This window comes from Varanus komodoensis, unplaced genomic scaffold (genome assembly GCF_004798865.1).
Source record: "Varanus komodoensis strain SLA01 unplaced genomic scaffold, ASM479886v1 scaffold34_1, whole genome shotgun sequence".
NCBI classification, from domain to species: Eukaryota; Metazoa; Chordata; class Lepidosauria; order Squamata; family Varanidae; genus Varanus; species Varanus komodoensis.
This window is the reverse complement of record NW_025335854.1, coordinates 4,829,144-4,849,809: the sequence shown is the minus strand read 5'-3', so window position 1 is coordinate 4,849,809 and position 20,666 is coordinate 4,829,144. Positions and strand designations below refer to the sequence as shown.

The following is a 20,666-nucleotide window of genomic DNA, read 5'->3' as shown; positions in this document are numbered from 1 at the left end:
TGATCCCTTACGGGTAGAGGCAGAAAGGCAGGGTTTTCTGCTTTTAGTCTTTCGATTCCTTTCTGCGAAACCGATCCACTGCAAAACGCGAACGCTGCGACAGCGCGCAGGCGGGCGGCGACGGTAAGCCTCGCGGGGCAGAGCCCGGGGCGTCGCGCTCCGCCGGGGGAGCCGAGAGGCGGCGGTGTCGCAGCACGTGCGGGAGGGGCAGCGCCGGGGCGGGGCCGGGGCGTGGCCTCCGGCGCCGCCCAATCCGCCCGCTCGGCTGGCGGCCCGGCCTCGGCCGCCGCGAAGAATGGCCCTCTCCTCTCCTCCCAAGGTGCTTTGCGGCGGCGGCGGCGGCTGTCTGCGGCTCGCTCGCCATCTTGTGTCGCTGCGGGGAAGGCGCTGAGGCAGCCGCGGACGGCCACCCGCCTCAGCCCTGGCTGCGGGAAGAGGCGGCGGCGGCGCGGGAGCCGACGGCGGGGGGAGCGACCCCGACGCGCACGAAGGCCGGGCGGGCGGGCGCGAGCGGGCGAGCGGGCGAGAGGGAGCCAGCCACGGCGCCGGTGAGTGGGAGGGCGGCCGGCCGGCTGGCCGGCGGGGCAGCGGGTCCCTGGGGCTCCCTGCGCGGCGGGGGTCGCCGCGCGCCGGCCCCTGCCCGGCGCTACAGTCGCCTCCGCCGCCTGCGCTGCCTGGCACGCCAGCGGTGCGGTTTGCTTCCGAGGAGACCCGGGCTGCAGCGGCGCCCCGTTCCCACGACCGCGTCTTCCGCCCCTCCGGCGCCCCCCGGGAAGCGGGCGCCCCCATCGCTCCCGCGCCCCCGCCCGCCCGCCCGCCGCAGCTGTCACCTGCCCCCTTCAGGCGGGGACGGCCCCGCCGCGTCCGCGCGTGACCCGGGTCTTCGCGGGCGCGTTCAGACGCCTCCGGGGCGAGACCCGCGCGAGCGCTTCGGCCCTGCCGCTGCGCCGGGGTTGCGTGCGGGTGGGCCGCGGGGGCTCCGGCAGGAAGGGGGCTTGCGCGCCGTCCTCGCGAGGCGCTCCCCATCCCGCTGGGGGCTGCAGGGACGCCCCCCGGGGATGGAAGCGCCCCGGGCGCAGCTCACTTGCGCCTTTGTTGAGCAACTTCGCCGAAGCGCAACTCGAGCGCGTCGCCTTCGCCTTGCCCGCGAGGGGAGCGCGGCGGCCGGACTCCTGCAACGTCAGGGGACACCCTGGTGTGGTCTGAGCCCTCCCGGAGATGCGGGCTCCCCCGGCCAGACCTCCGAGGAGCCGAGGATGCGCTGCAGTTGCTGCTGGTCTCGACGTGAAGGGACTCAAGCTGGGGTGCTTTAGGCGTCGCAAACAAATCAGGCTGCTTTGTGAGGATGTGTGTCGTGTCTGATACTAAAATGAACTGATGTGCAGTCAAACAGATATCTGTGATGGGATTTCCTGTAGTCTCTTGTAAAACTGTCTGAAGTTCGAAGCAGTGGTTGGTCAGAAGACTTGTCAAACAGTGGTCGAAAAGTATGAACTTTTCTGTATTTATTTTTTTGTCCTCCAGTAAATGACAAAACCATTCTGAAACAATGACACCATACTTTTAAGAAGTAATGAATTATTATAGTCTTTGACATTTGGGTAAGGTTTCTAGGAATTGGGAGGGTTAACCTAATAATTCTTTTTTTGGCTTTTATCCTGGAACAGCTATTATATCGTAGAACAACTATTTATTTATTTATTTGAAGTGGTTTTGTCCCGCAGTTCAGCGGAAGAACTCCAAGGGCAGCAACAGGCACAGTAAAGGGAAGCAATAGCAGCAATTTCAGCTGTTAAAGGTACTAAGTAGGCAGCAGGTCAGTTCTTCAGGTATTGTCAGCCTGATGGAATATTTTATGGTATTCCCCTGTAATCAAATCATGCTGGTCAGTTGATAGTCTGACCAGTCAATTGACTAGCATGCTAACCCTGACTAAAACCTGTGCCAGGGGGGGAATCAGGTGGGGTGCAGGTATTTCTCCCATTCTAAAGGCAGGATTCAACCCTCCTTGCCCATTAGGAAGATCTAAACCTGTACGATGGGAAACAAGCAGAATTATTAATTTCTGAAAAGGATTGGTCATGGGAGGGTGTTCCACTGGCTTGGCTCACTGTGGAAACCAGTGTTTCTGCAATAGCTTTGAGAAGAATTAGCTTCCTGTTACTGTAGTGGTGAGTCCTGCTAGCATGAAATAAGCAGTGGGGAAGCAGGATACAGCCCAAAGAGGACCTAAAATGAGACTTTTAAAGTGCCATCAGATTGCCTTTACGTGACAAGTTTTCCACGGCATTGTCATCATGTAATCTTCCTGTGCTTTTACCCCACTTTCCCCAACTTTTCCCATTCGGCCAAAATCCAACCTGTTGATTTTTCCAAAGTACACAAAAGTAGGGCTTACATCAACAGGTGTGTTATCAAACATCTACGCTGCTCATGCTTGGTATCACAACTTTTTTGGTGGTTTGCCGGGTTCTGTTTATGATGCATCCTGAGATGTTACTGAGGGCTGTATTCCAGGAATACACAGCCGGAATTTTTCTGTGCAGCTCTGTCATTTCATTTCTGGTACCTGTCCTCAAGTGCTCTAGTGGCTGATTATGCATTCCAAATTGCACTGTGCTTTCATGGAACCATGAGGATTTGGGGCCGGGGGGGGGGGGGGCATGCAAAATGGAAGACAGTTGCTTTGTCTTCTCTTGCTTCGGCTATATTTATAACTGTTCCTGTGTTTAGTTGCCTTTTCTATTTTACATTATTTCTAAAGAGATACTTAGGTGATTTTATTTTACCTGCTTGGTGAACAGATAAGCATCCCATCATTTTGTCATTTCAGATTGCGATACATGTCACCATTTAATTCAAATGAAATGCTTCCTTGCTCCCCCTGGGAACAGTTCTGCAAAAAAGGGGAAATCTTTGTGGCTGGATGTTCTACTATATATGTGTCTCTTCATGGTGATTCCAGAGGGATGGCTCCTAGCACCACCAGTCAGAAGAGCATTGTGCAGCTGTTCTGCCTTGTGGAAAGGAAAATGAAAATGCTGTCTGGAAACTTGCTCCTCCTTTAACATTCTGTTGATGGGGGGGGCAATTGCATGATTAAAAACTTGGTCTGGAAGTATCTTCTGTAAAAGGAGTAAAGAAAGCAGCTGCATTTTGGAGTGAGAGGAAAGGGTTGAACTACTGCTTTTGTGCACTTCCAGTATAGTACTTTAAAAACATGTATGGATTCACTGCACATATCTGCTAAGAAATAATGAAGTGGGAGGAGGAAATTGCTGGTGGAAGGGAGGGAAAAAGGTAGCATTTGCTGCAGCCCATCTTGTTAAATCCACATATGTGGATGGGAGATTGTAAGATACGCTCCCCCAAAAACACCTCACACACTAAAAACCAACAATGCCTTCTACTGTGCAGATGGCCCAGTATAATTCCAGATTTTTTGAAAAAGGAAACCAGCCGTCTTGACCATCAGGAAGGCTTCTGTCTGGAACTGACATAAGACCTCATTCTCATGTAAAAACAACCCAGCATGTGGATTGTAATTGAATCATGACTTGTCACCATCATTTTTATTATTTTTATTTGTGTGCCTCCTAGTAGCCAATGTTCTCTGTGTGATATGCAACGATTGATATAGAATAAAATGCAATATAAAATATAAATAACAGTAAAGACATCATAGGATTTCACTAGACATGTAAAGCCAAAGCCAAAAACCTTAACAGCTAAGACAGATTCATAGAATGATCTCCTAACACAGCTGACAGTACCTGGGGATTTGGGGAGCTCATTCTGTAATTTGGGAGCAATCACAAAGAAGACACTCCTCATTGTCACAAACTGAGCCTCCCTTGGAGGGAGGTTTTCAGAGGAGGATGTTAGATGTTGAGCATAGTGTCTGGGAAGATTCTGGCTGAGAGAGGTGTTCAAATATTGTGCCCCTAAGCAGAACACTGATGGAAAGTGAAAGGAGCATGATTGATTGATTGACTGATTGATACTACATTTTTATACCTCCAAGTAGCCTGAAGGCTCTCTTTCTTATTTTAAGTTGGATATACTTTCATCCTTCTGTATCTTTACTCCCAATGATGTTAACATAAAATATCAAGATCGATACCTGTGCGACGTACAATGGAAATGTGTTTGCTGCATGGTCTTCTAGAAGAGAAATGGAATGTGGAGAAGAAACAGTCCCAGCAAATGCTACAGCACTGCTGCCTCGGTCCCCAGTGCCATTCTGTACCATGGGGGACGGGCCTGCATTGGACCCTCTGAGGCCAATCAGAGAGACAGTCAGTGCACCCAGTCCCTCGAGCCATGCAGTGCCAGCCATAAGGACTAAAAGCAGCTTTCCTGATCAGTAGTGACACGCTCCTGAACTCCAGGAACAGCTGATTGGGGGGGGGGGCTGTTTGTTGCCTTGATGTTTAACTTGCAAATTTTATAGAGGGGTTTGCTCAGTTCTGGAAGCAACATCCTCGGCTATATCAGCCTTCAGCCAATCTGGCAGGGCTCTTACCGTCTCAGGCTGTCCTAATGTCCCACCCCTGAGTATGGCAGAGAACAGTGATAACATGGCTGGTTACTTTTTGCAGTGTCCACAACACCACACGGTTTGATTCTCCCTCATTCCATTACATGGGCGTAGGACATGCTCCGTCCTTTTGCCCGGTTATCAAGTAAACAGGCACTGGATGACAGTCTTAGATGCGTTGCTTTACTCCGTCTTTAGCTTCAGAATTCCCTGGGAGGCGAGGTGGAGGTGATTTGCCCAAGGCCACCTACTGGGGTTTCTATCCAAGCAATCAACTGAAGGTTGGCTTCCCGCGTCCCCATTCAGTGCCTCGGCCTGTGCGCCATATTGGCTTCTTGACCTTGCTCAAAGGAGCATGTTTTGAAACCATACTGAAAGCAAATGTAGGTAGGTTATAACACCACAGAACTCCACTTTGAAGCATTAGAAGGCTGGTTTGCTGTTTGAAAATGTTATGTCTCATATCCCAAATACTTCAGAGTTGATCAGTTTGTATTGGATCGTGAAAAGTGTGACATGCCTCTTTGGATGCTGTGGCCAAAATGGGTGTTATGGGGAAAAGGGTATTGAAAGCATACAAGATTATTTTTGGCTGAGTGCTAGCCAGATATTTGTTGAACAAACTTCACAGGAATGTCCCATGTGGATTATGTTGGGTTTTTTAAATAGTGAGCCTGATTTAGTTTTCCTTAATGGAATGCTTCCACACTATCTAGAAAGTTATTTTTATGTATGTGCATTGTCAAAGGAATCTTGTTGCCAGGGTATGAAAAAGTGCAGCCAAAAGAGGAGGAGGAGGAGGAGGAGAATTACTTGCTTTTTGTACTGCTTACTTGTAGGATTGTCTGTTACTTACGAGTCTGCTGATTCAGCCCTGTGCAGGGTGGATAAAACTTAGTGTTTTTAAAAAGGATAAAAAAGAGGCTTTAAAAAATGTAAATTGTTTATTTCCTTTAAAACATAATGCATAGAATACAAGTTCCTTAAATAAAAGTTGCAGATTTGCAACATTGTTCAGGAAATATATAAAGACGCTTCAGTTGGAAAACCTTGGTTTGAATCCATCTTTTTCTTGCTGATTTAAATAATTGATTTAAGCAGTCCTGATTAAATGGCTGTTTCTGCACATGGCAGCCTCTTGCCTTGCTCTTTCCCCCAGCCTCTCTGCCCTGTGCCCTGCCCACCTTAATTCAGGCTCCTTCTGCAGCCATGGTGTGAGCAGCCACCATCCTCCATGAGAGCCAATTTGTGCTATCGTTCCATAACAGTTTAGCAAATCCCCAAATGTGCTTCTGTGCCCTAAAAGTTTGCAAATCCCTGATAGATTTATCTCTTGCCATTCTTCAACTATGGAGAACTTGAGGTGGGCACATGAGGCTTCCAGGTGGTCTCTCAATCAAGCACTGGCCTGCTCAGCTTGCGCAAGCAATTGCACCATATACTGGCAGACCATGCCCTGTGACATCATGCGCATCCCTCCTAGGTTCTTGCCCCTAGAATCATTTTACACACTCTTACACTGCCTTGAGTACCTCTCATTCGCTTTCCCTTAATTGCTGGTAACAGGAGGTTCCTCATCCTTTAATCACCTGTGGGTACTGAAAGCACGTGCACCCAGGCAGTACCTGTCGAAAGAAGGAAGCCTTTGTGATGGCAGCTTCATGTTAAAAGGGTACCCCTAAACTGCTGGGAGGCATTGGCAGATTAAGCACTGGCCGTATTGCAGTGGGATCCGTTGGTGCGCAGGCATAATAGCAAGCATTTTTAATATAGGTTAATAAAAGTCGAAAGATGGCATTTGTTTTGTACAATGCAATTTAAGGCACGTTTAATGTTTATCATTTTAGTTGTCATCTTATAAACAAGTGCTTCATCATGAAAATGCTAGTCTGCTGGAGCAGAGGAAAATGTGAAGCTTTAGTGACTTACTAGTTTTTGCTGACAAATATCTTTTGATGGTTTAATGGAACTTAGGAACATGTTCTTAATTTTCTGCCTTGCTTGGTTTGCTTTTGAACATTAAAGTTCTGCCATAGCTATTTGTCATAACATCAGAAGCATATGCATTGGTATTCCAAGTATTTCCCCTATATAACCAGTGGTTGGCATTGATAGAAAATAGCAGCTAAGAAAGAATGAAATGAAATTTGAGAAACAAGCCATATGCAATACTACTGGTTAGCATGCCTAGCAATTGCATTTGTCTACCTTTTGGTAGAAGAGTAGAAACTGTAGTTTTGGCAGTTTTACAGAGACAAAGAATTCAGTATTTATCTTAGAACATCTTTGGTTCCTCTAGGATAATTCCTGCTAACTTGTATACTTATGAGCACAGTCAACATATTTTGGCTGGTCTTTTAATCATTGTGTTGGTTATCTATTGCATTATTGTGTATTTTTAGATATTTGTGTTTTATTGCATTTGTTTCAAATTTATGATGCCAAGAGAATTGATTTTATAGCTGTCTCATAAATATAACAGATTCTGGATTGGATCAAAGGCATATATAGGCCAGCATTATCTTTTTGCAGTGGTCAGCCAGGTTTATGAAGCACACAAACAGAATATGCATGAAATAGTACTCCTCTACTTGTATTCCTCAGCAATTGGGATTGCACGCATTCTGCCCCCGATACTGGAGGTAATATATAGACGGTATAACTTGTAGCCTTATCCTCCATGAATGTGAGTAATTTCCTTTTAAAGGCATCTGTGCTGGTGGCCATCAGTGTATCTGTTGTTGTTACATTTATAGCCCATCTTTTTTCTTCTTGCAAGGAAGCCAAAGGAAATTGGCTTCTCTGCACAACAACCCTGTGCAGTAGATTAGGCTGAGAGTCCATGTCTGGCTCAAAGTCACCCAGTGAGCCCCATGAGTCCAAATCTCTGAAGTCCCAGTCCTGCACTCTTAATCTATAGACCAAGCTGGCTCTCCATTTAGTAGCAGTTTTTAACTATGTACTACCTTCTTGTATCTGCCCTGACTTCATGTTTGATGAATGATGGCCATGCACGGTTCTGTGAATGCACACATGTGGCAAGAGGCCTTCTTACAGGCCTAGCTTGATCCATGTCGCTTTGACTCTGAAGTTGTGTCTGCTGTCTCTGACCATGCCAGGGGTCATAATCCCTCTCCTTCCCCAGCTCCTCTGGAACATTGCAAAGGCTGTTTCGCTCATGCCAGGCTGGGAAGCGGTGGGGACATTCCTCTGCTTCTCATGTGCACCTTGGCAGAATGTACGTGGCACTGGTGGTGGCGGGGAAGGGGGAGGTCTGCCTGCCTTTTCCAATGTAAAAGGAATGACCCCTTCAAAGTTCTCTGGTGTGTGGAGAACTTGGAGGAGGGTGGGGTGCCTTGCGTTGTCAGGTGGCTTCCAGGAGGATATTCACGGTTACTAACTCCACTTTGGCAGCAATGGAACGCTGAGAATATAACTGTCATTCGTGTACTGCTAGTCTGAGCAGTTTGGCAGCCTTATTAGAAGCAATGTTCTCTACAGACTGGTGTGAGCAAACAGCTTTCCCACTGGAAATAGCATTGCAATTAGCAGGAAGATGCCAAGTTCCAGGGACACAGCAAAGAAATGTGCTGTCCCCTAGGGAAAGGGCAGTATTAGAGCTTTTATTAGCTGGTTGGACACCAAATCAATGTTTCTTACTCCTAGCAATCCAAAGATGCTTGCTTATTTACCTAATTTCATTTCTGTGCCACCCCACAGCCGAAACCCTCTGAGTGGTTTACACAGTCCATAAAAACAGATAAAAGGACAATAACAATATAGCAAAACCAGAAATAATATTAAAAAGTTAAAACAGCTGAAACAGAGAATAGCAAGGAATAACAAAAGCAATGGAGGAGGTTCTGATTAGCTGGCTAGAATGCTATTGATTGGATTGTCAAATCTAAAAATGATTTTCAGTGAAAAGATGGTTGAAAAATCTTCTTGGGTTGACTGCATATGGCACGGATCTAGGGGTCAAATGCTACGCAAGGGATTAAATTGACTATGTTCTATATGACAGAATCAGTTCAGAATGCTAAGAAATGTAGCTTCCATCCCATTGTCCAAACACAGATGCAGCTGGATGTTGATTCAGCATTTACCTGCACATACTACAGGCATGAGTGGTTGTCGCACAGAGTAGTTGTCGCAGTTGTCTCCCCTCTGCGGGGCGGGTTTCAGTAATGAAATTAGATGGCACACCTGTACAAATGGTTGCATGTGAATGATGTTGCATGTGGGTGACCTCTTTCCCGTCAAGGTGCTAAAAACGTGGGAAATGTTACACAGATATGAAGTCTTTGCCAAAGGGAAGAGCTTTCTCTTCTGCATCTTTCTGTAGCTGGGAATTCTGGGTGTCTCTCTTCATCTCCCTGCTCTGCTCTGCTCTGCTCTGCTCTGCTCTGCTCTGCTCTCCTCTCCTCTCCTCTCCTCTCCTCTCCTCTCCTCTCCACTCCACAGCTTGAATCTCTCTTCTTCAGGGAAGAATAGCTCTGGTCAGCACACTAGGCCAAAAGAAGAGAGAGAAGGGTGGGGGGAGGGCTAAAGGGAAGCCGCTTTAGCTCCTGGTTCCAGCTGTGACCCAGTATCCTTTTGTTCCATTATATCAGAGGCTCCACAGGTTTCTGGAGTCGCTAGAGCTGAATGACTGCTAGAAACTTGGAGACAGCCCTCCACACACGTCTCCTGCCGCCCCTCAGTGGATAGCCTTGTGCTATAGCAAATTCCCATGCGAAACCAAGGAAAGGACACACGGCACAACTGGAAACAATCTTAAAGTTGCATCCAAGCGGCCAGACTTCTCTTACATTCTGAATCCATCTGGGAAAATGGCCTATTTCAATGCTTGATTTTGATATTTGTATTCTTCTTCTTTTAGCCATGTCGCAGGCTGTGCAGACAAATGGAACCCAACCTTTGAGCAAAACATGGGAGCTCAGCTTGTATGAACTTCAAAGAACACCTCAGGTAGTATCGGGTTGCTTCTCACTTCCTTGTGCATGTTGTGGAGGACATAAGCTTTATTATGAAATTGACACCTCCTCACCCACTCTGGAGAGCAGTTAATTTTTAATTTGCCATCTGGAATGTTGCAGCAAAAATTGTATCTGCCAGAAATAAGTAATTCGATTAATATCTTGGAGGGTTCTTTTTGTCTGTCTTGCTTTTGGTGGTAATAATTTCAACCTGACACAGAAATAATTACCCAATAACACTGTTTCTTGATCATTAGGAAGCAATAACAGATGGCTTGGAGATTGTGGTGTCACCTCGAAGCCTCCACAGTGAGTTGATGTGTCCTATTTGTTTGGATATGTTGAAAAACACCATGACTACTAAGGAATGTCTGCATCGTTTTTGTGCTGATTGTATCATCACAGCCCTCAGAAGTGGGTAAGTTAAGAAGGATGTATGTACAAAAGTTCTTTATCACAGCTGTTTATTGCATCTAAGCAGGACCTTGGGATTCTGGTAACACTGTAAGGGATCTCTAAAACTATTTTTCCTTTACATTTTTCACATCCCCTCTGAAGTTTCTTTTCCGGATCCACAAAGCTAGCCAGGGCCTAGGCACTTTAAAAGAGTACAGTTGTTGTAGTTTTATCTCATCTTCCTTCCATGGAGTTCAGGGTGTGTGTGTGTCCGTCCATCCATCCGTGTGTGCATGTGCAGGCACCCACAACTGTGAGGTAAGTTAGTGTGAGTGATAGTGCCTGGTCCATGGTTGCGCAGGTTTTTATAGCTGAGCAGGGAGTTGAACTTAGTTCTTCCTTGTTCAAGTCAAATGGCCTTGTTGGGACATGGTTTCGAAGTAACCACTTGCTTTCTTTAGCCCGGGGAATGGGAATGTGTGCGTTTCTTTCCAAAGCAGCGAAGGGCAATTGGGGTGGGCCGAGCAACGATGTGTCACTCACGGGATGTCAGCCTGCTGCCTAGTGTGACACAGGCCAGGGGCCTGGATTCTGAGATGTGCATGATAAGCCTGTGACTGCAGCCCACCTAACAAGCCTTGGGCAGGGCACAATCCACAGAGAATGTTTCAAGAGAAAGGTCAGGCAGCAAGCTCACACAAACCACGGTATGAAAGACATACTCCCAGCACTGGTTTTCTTCTTTTCCCTGGTCAGGAACAAAGAATGCCCCACTTGTCGTAAAAAACTCGTCTCCAAACGGTCACTGAGACCAGACCCGAACTTCGATGCCCTCATCAGTAAAATCTATCCGAGTCGTGATGAATATGAAGCTCATCAGGAGAGAGTCCTAGCGAGGATCAGCAAGCACAACAACCAGCAAGCTCTGAGCCACAGCATTGAGGAGGGCTTGAAAATCCAGGCCCTGAACAGGTAAGAGGCTCAGGATAGTTAAGAGCTGGGAACAGGAAAGAACCATTGCTTAGTGGCATTTATATGCGGGAAGACCCATGTGAATCTGCAGGGCTAATTTGGATAGCAGAATTGGGAGAGAGGCACTGGATACCATTGCTGCTGGTGAGGGGAGTTGATACGTGGCTGGCCAGACCTGTTGTCTGTCTCTGCAAGTCAGCTTCACATTACTAATGGTTCAGTATGCCAGTGTCACTTTTGCTGTTGCAGCTAATGCATGCTAATACTGGCTAGGAAACTGTGTTTCAAATTGCATGTTTTTACAGTATGGACAGAGCTTGCCTTGCAAAATTCTGCCTGGTCGTATTGGAGATAGGAAAGTTAGAAGCATTTGAACGCCAGCACAGAAAGGCCTGTGCCTGTTTTGTGGAATGCAAGTCCTTGGCTGCATGTACAGTGGGCACAGCTGATGCAGCTTCCCTGCGACTCTGTTCATTTTATATGAAGAGTTGTTGCCACTTGCTGCCATAAAACCATGATGATTCATACCCCAAGGAGTGGGAGAGGAGGACTAGATGTTCCTTTTTCATGTTAAGAACTCTCTCTGCAGCTTCTGAACGATGGATGCATGTGTGTGCGTCCTCTCCACCTTTCCACTAAATTAAACAGTAGAAAGTAATGGTCTTTCTACTAAATTAAATATCTTATTTATTTATTTATTTATTTACTTACTTACTTACTTACTTACTTACTTACTTACTGAATTTATTGGAGAGCCTCCCACTAGCCTCATGCTCTCTGGGTGACCATTAATAATAAACAGGAAGATGCTGTATCCTCGTTATCACAGTTGACCTTTCCTGTACCTTAGCCAGGTGTTCTAATCTCTTCTTCAAATGGGGCAAAATCTAAATATAGTTGTACTTGTTGCGAGCTGGGCTTCCTTCCTTCCCAGCAGTCAGCAGCCACAAGCCATTTCATGACGAAACTTTTTATTTTTTCTACATACAAATCATCCAGCTATGTCTCTGAGTGGTTAGGTGACCCCAGTCCTAGTGATCACTCCCGAAAATTCCTCTTGCGAGTGCACTTGTTTCCAGCCCTCGGGGAAGAGCGCTGTGAGAGCAAGCACGTCTCTGTTCTACATGCTTCATGTTCGTTTGTGTGTCTCACTTCTGCCGCCCCCTAGCCACGGGACACCGGCTTGGGAGGGAGCAGGCAATCCCTGTTTGAGGACGCTCCGCCCTCTTTGCTTCCTTTACCCCGGTACTTTATGGTTTGCAGATATAACGTTCACATCATTCCAGCTGCATCTGAAACTTAGGGACCCATGTAAGAAAATGTCATGCTTTCCCTTTAATATGGGGTCATTTTGCTAATTCTTGTTAGAACTGACTTGAAAATAGTAGTTCAAACAAGAGTGCAGGACAATCAGCTGCTTTTTAGGTGTTTTGGATGGTGGTTTTGGATCCACTGTGTTGGTTAGCTGTATGTTCTTGGAGTCTTATTAAAATGTGTGTCAGATACCGTATACTTTGGGTATTTGTGTTAGTGCAGAATGTGAAGATGGACTGAACTGGTGTATCTACTAGGACTCTGACAACACCAGGCTGAAGAGTTGCACGGTTTTCTGAACATGTTGTGTGTGCTTACTAGGTTACAAAGGGGCAAGAAGCAACAGATTGAGAATGGCAGTGGGGCAGAGGACAACGGAGACAGCTCACACTGTAGCAATGCTTCAACTCACAGCAACCAGGAAGCTGGCCCAAGTAACAAAAGGACCAAAACGTCAGATGATTCTGGGCTAGAACTGGACAATAACAATACCACAGTTGCTATAGACCCAGTACTGGATGGTGCGAGCGAAATAGAACTCGTTTTCAGACCCCATCCCACGCTAATGGAGAACGATGACAGCGCACAGACGAGGTGAGCAGAGCTCTTGTTCTTATTTCGGAAGCTAGCATGCTAGGCTTTTTGGCATGTTTTTGTTCTCTGCGAGGATTTATCCGAAATGAACCCTGGAAGGGCAGGGTCACTGCCTTGCACATGTGGCTTCACCTGTTTTGCTTGTGAACCTTTAACAGTCGTCACAATTTCTGCTGCTCTGTAAGCAACCACATGGATTGTGCTTGCTCCTGGTGCAGGTACATAAAGACTTCTGGCAATGCCACCGTGGATCACTTGTCCAAGTACCTAGCTGTGAGACTGGCCTTGGAAGAGCTACGGAGCAAAGGAGAATCGAACCAGATGAATCTGGAAACAGCCAGTGAGAAGCAGTACACGATTTATATTGCGACAGCCAATGGCCAGTTCACTGTGAGTAGCTGGTTGAGTTGGAATATAATGGGGAAGCTCCAATACAGTTTAGAGATACCCAGTTTGGGTCCAGCTGAGGAATCTTCCACTTGTACATTTAAGTACAAGGGGGCGGGGGGAGAAGTAGTTTCACCTTCAAAGTCTTGCGCATCACCCCTAATAAGTCTTCCCACCCCCGGTGCTGTTTTGAACGCCTGAAGCATGACAGAAATGCAAGCAATCTGTGCTAAAAGGCCAGATTCCTTTTTTTTTTTAATCTGGAATCCTGATCTCCGTTTTATATAAGAAGAAAAATCTGGTGCTTTTTCTAGGGATAAAGTTGACCCTGTAGCCTTTTCCTTCTATAAAGTCTCAGAATCCAATGGGATATGGCTGCTGCTTCCAGCATCGGTGAAGTGTCTGCTTGCCTACATGTTGTCTCTACCTCCTGTTTCTACAGTCTGTTTAGTTCAACACTGTAGAGATGATAAGTTTTGAAAACTGTTGATACTGACTCGTACTGTCTTTCTGTTTTTGCATACAGCAAATATAGCAGGCCTAGGAGCTGTAGCTTCCCAAGTGTACCTGTATGACATATTTCTTTGTCACGTTAACATATGTTTAGTGTGTACTTACACTTTGAAGCAGTCCTCACTCCTGGTAACAAGCATAATCTACTTATTAGAACTATAAGTATCCATACTGCAGGACTTGAGACTTTGGGTATAAGGCTTCGATGTAGGGGACGTATGAAAATTGGAAGCACAGCAGGTGCACAGCTCGCTGAAAAGAATCAGATGCCCTGTTTGGATCTATGGAAACTGGGCTGCTGAAACCTGTGTCCACTTTTCAGTCTTGATTTTGTCCCCCTCTTTTACCACTGTGGGAAGTTTTAAAAATGTAGTTGGCTAACCTTCCCTTGCTGAAGTCACCCTTCCCACAAAAAGGATGCCATTGGAAGTTTCCTGCCAGAGGAGCCCAAGAAAGGAGACTAAATTAGGGAGAAACATTTGGCAGAATAGGTTCTGATAGTAACTGCGACCATCCTTTTCCAGTTAATAACCTCAACATCAAACAGACTTGCACCGCCTTTGCTAGAGACCAGCCCTCCCCAACCCTGTGCCTTCCGGACACAGTCGGACTGCGACCCCAGAATTCCCAGTCGATGGCCCTGCTGGATGGGAATTCTGGGAATTACGGTTCAAATTCCTCTGAAAGCCACCAGGTTGGCAGTCAGAAGACATGTGTTGCCTTGGGCTGGTGCTTTGCAAGGAGAGGTTTCATGCTTTGCTAGAATTATGTGTAACGGTATTTAACGGAGTGCTTTAAACAGTCTTCTACAACTGATCAGATCTGCCACTGCTGAAGCAGTGTGCCACATACTCTGCTCACAAGAATAGCTTTGTAGCAGACGTTTGTGTGGGAAATGCAGTGAAGCATCTTTGCTCTCTGTGCAGCTGCTTCTTGCTTTGAAATTGGCAGTAGAGTTGACATCTGGCTTATATTAGACTATTTATAGACTGCTGTGTCTAAACATTTGTCTCTATTGCTGTTTACAGACAGTTCTGTGCCAGGGTTGGGTTATTTCTCTAGCCATGGATTCTGTTCATTTTCATACAGCAAAAACACTGTTTCTGACTTTGGCACTAATTCTGAATTTGTCTCTAGGTGTTAAATGGCTCCTTTTCCTTGGAGCTGGTCAGTGAAAAGTACTGGAAAGTGAATAAACCCATGGAGCTCTACTATGCACCAACAAAGGAGCACAAATAAGCCCGACAAAGACTTTGAGCTGGAACTGTAATTACTTTTATAGCTTTCATTTACTTTTAAAAAAAGTGAAGCACCATGCACAACTGCTGAGAGATTTGAATTCCTTGATGAATATTGATATTAGCTAGTCGACATTATTTTGTGTGATATTTAACTTCCTTTCCTCTGGAGGGCTGAATGATCTGTACATTCCACTGGAGCTCTCAAACGTGCTTCTGACTTGGTGGCTCTTATTTCATGCGCGTGATACTAGAAGCAGGGAAGGTTTCATGGCAGACTTATACCAGCACCTTAATGAGGGGACAAGAGAGGTGGCCACAGCCAAGAGAACTCCCTTGTGTTACAGCAGCGTGAGACCGCGCGTGGTCGAAGTGGGCTAGCTGGTAGCTGACTGCTTGCGATGCTAGAGAACTGCTGGCACCAGGGGTCGGGGGGCTGCGCGCAGAACTAACTTGGCTCTTATGCATTGTCCAGGGAACAGAGTCCTTCGGTTTTGTAAATAAAACAGCCAGTCCACATGGATCACTGAGTTTGTTCCCATAGGTGTCAGTTTTGGGAACGAGTGCAATTCTTTCTCATACTTACATTAACTGGGGTATTCTCAGATAGTAAGTAAGAAGGTGAAACCCATTTCAGATCATATTGAAAAGAACATTGACCAAGGTGAATATTGGTGTCAGTGTACTGCTGTTTAAAGGATGAAAGGGAATTTACCCAAGGGAGGGGCTCCAAGGAAGAGAATGGACATGTCTGAGGATAGCTTGCAATTAATGAAGGATTTCTGAAAAGCCATTGGGTGCAGGGAAGCATGCGTATCGGTAGCATCTTAAAAAACAGTGCTCCCCGTGGCTGCATCCATCCATCCATCCGTGAATGAAAAGAAGGGAAAAGCGGTGCTTCTGGGCACGAGATCAGGCCTGCATGTTTTGAAATTGGCAGTGTTTTATGCGGAATCTTAACGAAAAGTACTTGTCTCTGTACAAGTGTCCCCACCCCATTTTTTTGCACAGTGAATTATGATGGTGAAGTTTCTTCAGAAACCTTCTCAGTTTGTCTTGGCCATATTAATAGTTGATACTTAGGGTCATTGGTCTCAACGGGATCGGGCCTCTGCAGTGTTTCAGGCCATCCATTTCCTGTGTTCTTCATCTGGTGTGTCTGCCAGGAAAAGGAGGACTTTCCCCCCTGCAGTTTTCCCTCCCACTTGCCTCTTGTGTTTTGGGGGTCTTATTATTTATTACATTTCTGTACTGCCTGTAGCTGAAGCTCTCTGGGCGGTTCACAAAAAAAAAATATATAGAAACAATAAAATACCCTACATAACAATACTTAAAACATTTAAAAATTAAAATAGCATTAAAATAGATTGAGATACACTAAAATAAAAAGACCCGGCCAAGAAAAGGGGGAAAGGCACCTGGATTAAACCATGAGGGAAATCTTTAGATGAATTAATATTTTCATCCCCAAGTGCCACACCCTTTTTGATTCAGAAAACTCCGATTATTTCAAGACCTTTTTATAGAGACACGGATTGATTCGAGGCCGGACTCTGAGCTGTCCTGAGAGTTCCAGAATCTTTTAGCATCTTGACTGCAACCGTGGTGTAGCCAGTGTTTCCCTTCGGCCTGAATGCAATTGCTTTGAGGACTTCCCCAAATTCTCCTTTTCTGAGCGTTTTGCTGAGCACCATGTTTTTTCCAAGGAAACTCCTGCTTTGGGTCCTCTGTTGTTTTAAAGGTGTCTTCTGATAATTGGTTCTCAGAGATGATTGATGGACAGTAGAAGATGAGTTACTGATCAGGTGGGACTGGGCTGGACACCAGACAGTTATTTCCGCTGAAGCAGTAGGCTGCTTCAGAGCATTCTTGTGATAGCAATGGATGGCATAAGAAGAAAGGAGCACTGAAATAATGAAGGACAGCAGAATGTCCCCAGCATTCACAGTTTTGCACATGGCATTACACAATGGCACTCTGATATTTTTCTTTCAGTAACAGCTTTTTCCTGGAAAGAAGTGACAAACTCCATGTCCCGCCTTAATTCCATATCCAAGAATGCCTTTCTGGTATCCACCAGTGATATTAGTCCTTGTGCAATCTTGATGGCGTATTCTTTTATCTCTGCTTTCTGCAGCATCAGATTCCATCTGGACATGTCCTGATGCTAGGACGGGAGGCTATTCCTTTGTAGTTACTCCTTCCCTGTCAGCATTCCAGTGCCACCATTCTCTTCAGACTCTGAGTGAGTCTTGCTTATGGCACAGGGGTCTGGGCAGTCATCACTGTTAGATCATCAGTGATCATTAGAGATCATCACTGGTAGATCAAGAACTCCATCGAGCACGATTGTAAGATGGGTGTGAGCGTCTTTCCTTCTCCACTCATTGGCTAGTACAGGGTACTGTGTTTCTCTGCGGTTAGGTCTCCATATTACAGAAGAATCATTCACAGAGGCGTCTGTACGTGCCTTCATGATCCTGAGCGATCCGCACAGCACAGCAGCTAACATTTGTGGATAGTCAGCTGTACATGATGTAGACACCAAAAAACCCCACACTGTTGCTGGTGCAGATTCTTCCTCTTCGTAAAAAATTGGCGGTGTTCCTGTTTACTGTGCATGGGTATGTCCCATTTGAAAACGGGATGCTGATGGGAAGAATGCCAACGTTGAAGTTGGGCCCCTGGTATTCTGTGTCATTCACAATAACATCCAGCAGGAAGGAATGGCTTTCCATAAGTGAAATGCTACCATTTGGAATGAACTAGATCTCATGGATGTCATGCTCCTCTCAAAATACTTCCTTTATCCACGGATTGGACGAAGTTGAGATGCCAGTGTACTTCTTTCTACTTTCTACAGGGGAAATAGGGGTAGTGTCTTAATCACGGCTCAACAGCGTTGCTAAAACAGTCCCCTCTTTCCTACTGGATTCCACCACAGCATCTCTTGTGCTGGTACCATTCAGTAAGAGGAGGGGCGTGTCATCTTCATCAAGTATATTAACAAATAGGGCACCTCCCTGGATGTCTCTATTGAGCCGTCTTTCCCCATGCACTTCACACTTTCTGCCTGATCCAGAGACTGCATCACTCTAATACCTGAGGTATCTTTTTTGTAATGAAATGGCAGACCTTCATCTACTATCAGGTGGTAGGAGACACTTGTGGAGGGAGAGTCTTCAAGCTAAGCGTCTTCCCTTCAGTAGGAGGGAGTTGCTACAAGGTATGAGGCATGGGTGGCCAGATAACAGATAATGCACCAGGACCCAGCCGACAAGGCAAGATGGTGCAAAGGCAGAGGCTAATTACTAGTCCAAATCACAAGTCCCAAGTTGCAGCAGCAAACAGGCCAGGGTGAAAAACCAGGAGTCAGTTGTAGTGCCGTCCAGGAAACCCGAGCACGGCCAAGACAAGACAGAGGTCAGGAGCCAGGAAGACGGTATGAAGGAGCAAGGACCTCGGAACAGGAAAAGCAGCAGGGTCCAGGGTCAGCCATTTGTTGACAGACGGGAGAAGGGCAGCGGCCGGTGCTTGTGGGTGATGTCAGCTATGGCAGATGAGAGCCATAGTTGACAAAGCAGGGACTAGGTGCGTGCATGGCATGGTTGTACGCCATGGACTTGACCAGTGGAATGAACTTCTCCCAGTTGTCTTGGTGGAAACACAGGAAGCATCACAGATACGGCCGTGGTTTTCATGCTCTCTCGTCCATCAGCCTGGGTGGTATACTGAGGACAGCCTTGGGATCTCCTGGAGCCCTAGGAAAGTGGCTCAGAAGTGGGATGTGACCCGTGCGCCAAGGACAAAATCATTGCATCTGGAAGACCGTGTGGGCAGAGAACATGCTCCAGCAAGAGCTGGGCGGTCTGCTGCACACTACCGGTAGCTTCTGGATAGGCACAACATGTGCTTCTAGTCAACCTGTCTGCCATTACTAAAATGGCTGTATGGCCCTGGGATGAAAGCAGATCTACAGTGAAGTTCATGGAGATGACTGACCAAGAATGTGCAGGTGGTGCTCATGAAGGCCCTGGCAGCAGAGTCTGGGACTAATCCTGCAACTACTGGGGTGGTTGTTCTGATGCTTGGCCAGCAGGAGGAGCCCTGAAGCTGCCCAAATCCGCATGGTCACAAACTCGGTACCTAATGGTACCTTTCACCCTGCGGATGAGCCACCTGGAGCATCTCCAAGCACACTTTCTGCCCGAGAGGAGTACATCCCCAGTGGGAAAAGTGATGCTGCTTCCTGCCTATCACCACTTTCAAGCCAGGGATGGTGGAAGGCTCAGTTTTGTAAGGAGCAAGGTGGGGAGGAAAGTGTTTAAACATCTTTTTCATCCTGTCCTTAGTAAGGTTAACCATCTAGAAGCGATGTACATGACTGCCATATTTTCCTTTAGAAACTGGTCATTACAGAGTGTTGCAAGAAATGTAAGCTTTTCACTCTTGATGACTATTTCAGTCCTACAGGAAGATAAAACTATTGTATAAATACTCCTGTTTTTATAGTTGTTTACTATCAAACATTCCTAAATTATGCTAGCAGTTTGTGCCATGAGACTCCACAATGACTAAAAGCCTGGGGTGGGGTGGGGTGGAGCTGGGCCATGCCTGTTTAGTTTTGTTCAGTATTTTGGTGTAATGTACAATTTATGTAGCTTGCTTGTGCATGTCCACTAAATATAACTGGGTTTCTTTTTATGTGAACTGTTTTTGTATGGGCAAACATCAGCTGCAGCAAGATCAATTTTGAATTGCGATTTACCCAAGGTAATGTTTAGCCCTATAAACAGATAAAAGTGTCTGTGAAATTCTGAAAGTGTATCTATTTAGAGGGAAGGGGTGTGGTTCCCAACTTAGTGTGGGAGAATGTGAATTTTTACTTATGTTACAGTGAATTCACTAAGTATTTATATTTACTGAAGTACATAAAGTAGCTGTTTTAAACAAATGACAAATTGCACTTTGACTTTTTAGCACTGTGATTAGATTTAAGAAGTCGCACATGCTTGTTTTAATGCTGCCACGTTTTCACAAGCAGGGCATTTTGGAATTGGAACACAGCCCTACTCAAAGACTGGGACCCTTCAGCCCACATCTCGAGAGAGAGAGAGAGAGAGATTGATTGATTGATTGATTGTAGGGTATGATCACATATTAGGTGGAACTTCCTCCCTGATTAGCTAAGAGTGGATTTAGATCAACATCCTCTTGCAGTGGAATTTCACTGATCCAACTCTAAATTATTTAGAGCAGGTGACTGTTCCCTCATTGAGCCGTCATTCCAATACGACTGTAATTTGGGACAAAGATTGTTTTCTGCCCCTGTGACACATAGGTAGTAAGTAGCTTCACAGATTCTCTCACACAGAAGCAGCCAATGTATGTGTAAGTGTGTGCACAGGGTCTATGTACGTTCACGTGAGAGAATAGTGCAGGGCTGACAAGATACTAAAGTGTCTCAGAAGTTGCTCCCATTGAGAAAAGTAACCTCAATAGCTAATTACCACACTCAAAGTGTTCAGAAGCGACAGTATATGTTACTGATATCGAACTAAATGTAATCTTATTATATATTTATTTAGATGACAATTTGCGAACGGCACTAGAACACTAAAAATTAGAAGGAAATCCAGTTCAGCATCGGTGCATTTATCCCCAGCATCTACCATGTTAGGAACACCTCTACTTTGTAGGAAAGCAACTAGTTTAGGTGCGCTGAATTACCTG

General features: G+C 46.0%; 1 protein-coding gene and 2 pseudogenes across 5 annotated transcripts; 1 reads left to right on the top strand and 2 right to left on the bottom strand.

The window, feature by feature from the left end:
• The first annotated feature begins 300 nt into the window (after positions 1-300).
• On the top strand, positions 301-19,887 carry RNF2 (ring finger protein 2). 5 transcript variants are annotated; one of them, XM_044439105.1, is made up of 7 exons: positions 301-319; positions 9,423-9,511; positions 9,777-9,937; positions 10,672-10,887; positions 12,523-12,795; positions 13,014-13,185; positions 14,833-19,887. In XM_044439105.1, the coding sequence occupies exons 2-7, from the start codon at positions 9,425-9,427 to the stop codon at positions 14,932-14,934; spliced, it is 1,011 nt and encodes a 336-aa protein (XP_044295040.1). In that variant the 5' UTR covers positions 301-319; positions 9,423-9,424; the 3' UTR covers positions 14,935-19,887. The 5 variants fall into 5 exon arrangements, 4 of the variants coding, with proteins under 4 accessions (XP_044295040.1, XP_044295037.1, XP_044295039.1 ...); XM_044439102.1 differs by lacking the exon at positions 301-319 and adding an exon at positions 355-548; XM_044439104.1 differs by lacking the exon at positions 301-319 and adding an exon at positions 1,081-1,487.
• On the bottom strand, positions 16,454-17,445 carry LOC123027853 (annotated as a pseudogene).
• Positions 17,456-18,959, bottom strand: LOC123027852 (annotated as a pseudogene).
• Positions 19,888-20,666: the final 779 nt, after the last annotated feature.

Bases quoted from the DNA above. Each gene is read 5' to 3' on its own strand.
- RNF2 (XM_044439101.1), top strand. From the start codon at position 9,386: ATGCTTGATTTTGATATTTGTATTCTTCTTCTTTTAGCCATGTCGCAG. The intron at 9,512-9,776 runs GTAGTATCGGGT...CTTGATCATTAG, and splicing joins AACTTCAAAGAACACCTCAG to GAAGCAATAACAGATGGCTT. The intron at 13,186-14,832 runs GTGAGTAGCTGG...ATTTGTCTCTAG, and splicing joins CAGCCAATGGCCAGTTCACT to GTGTTAAATGGCTCCTTTTC.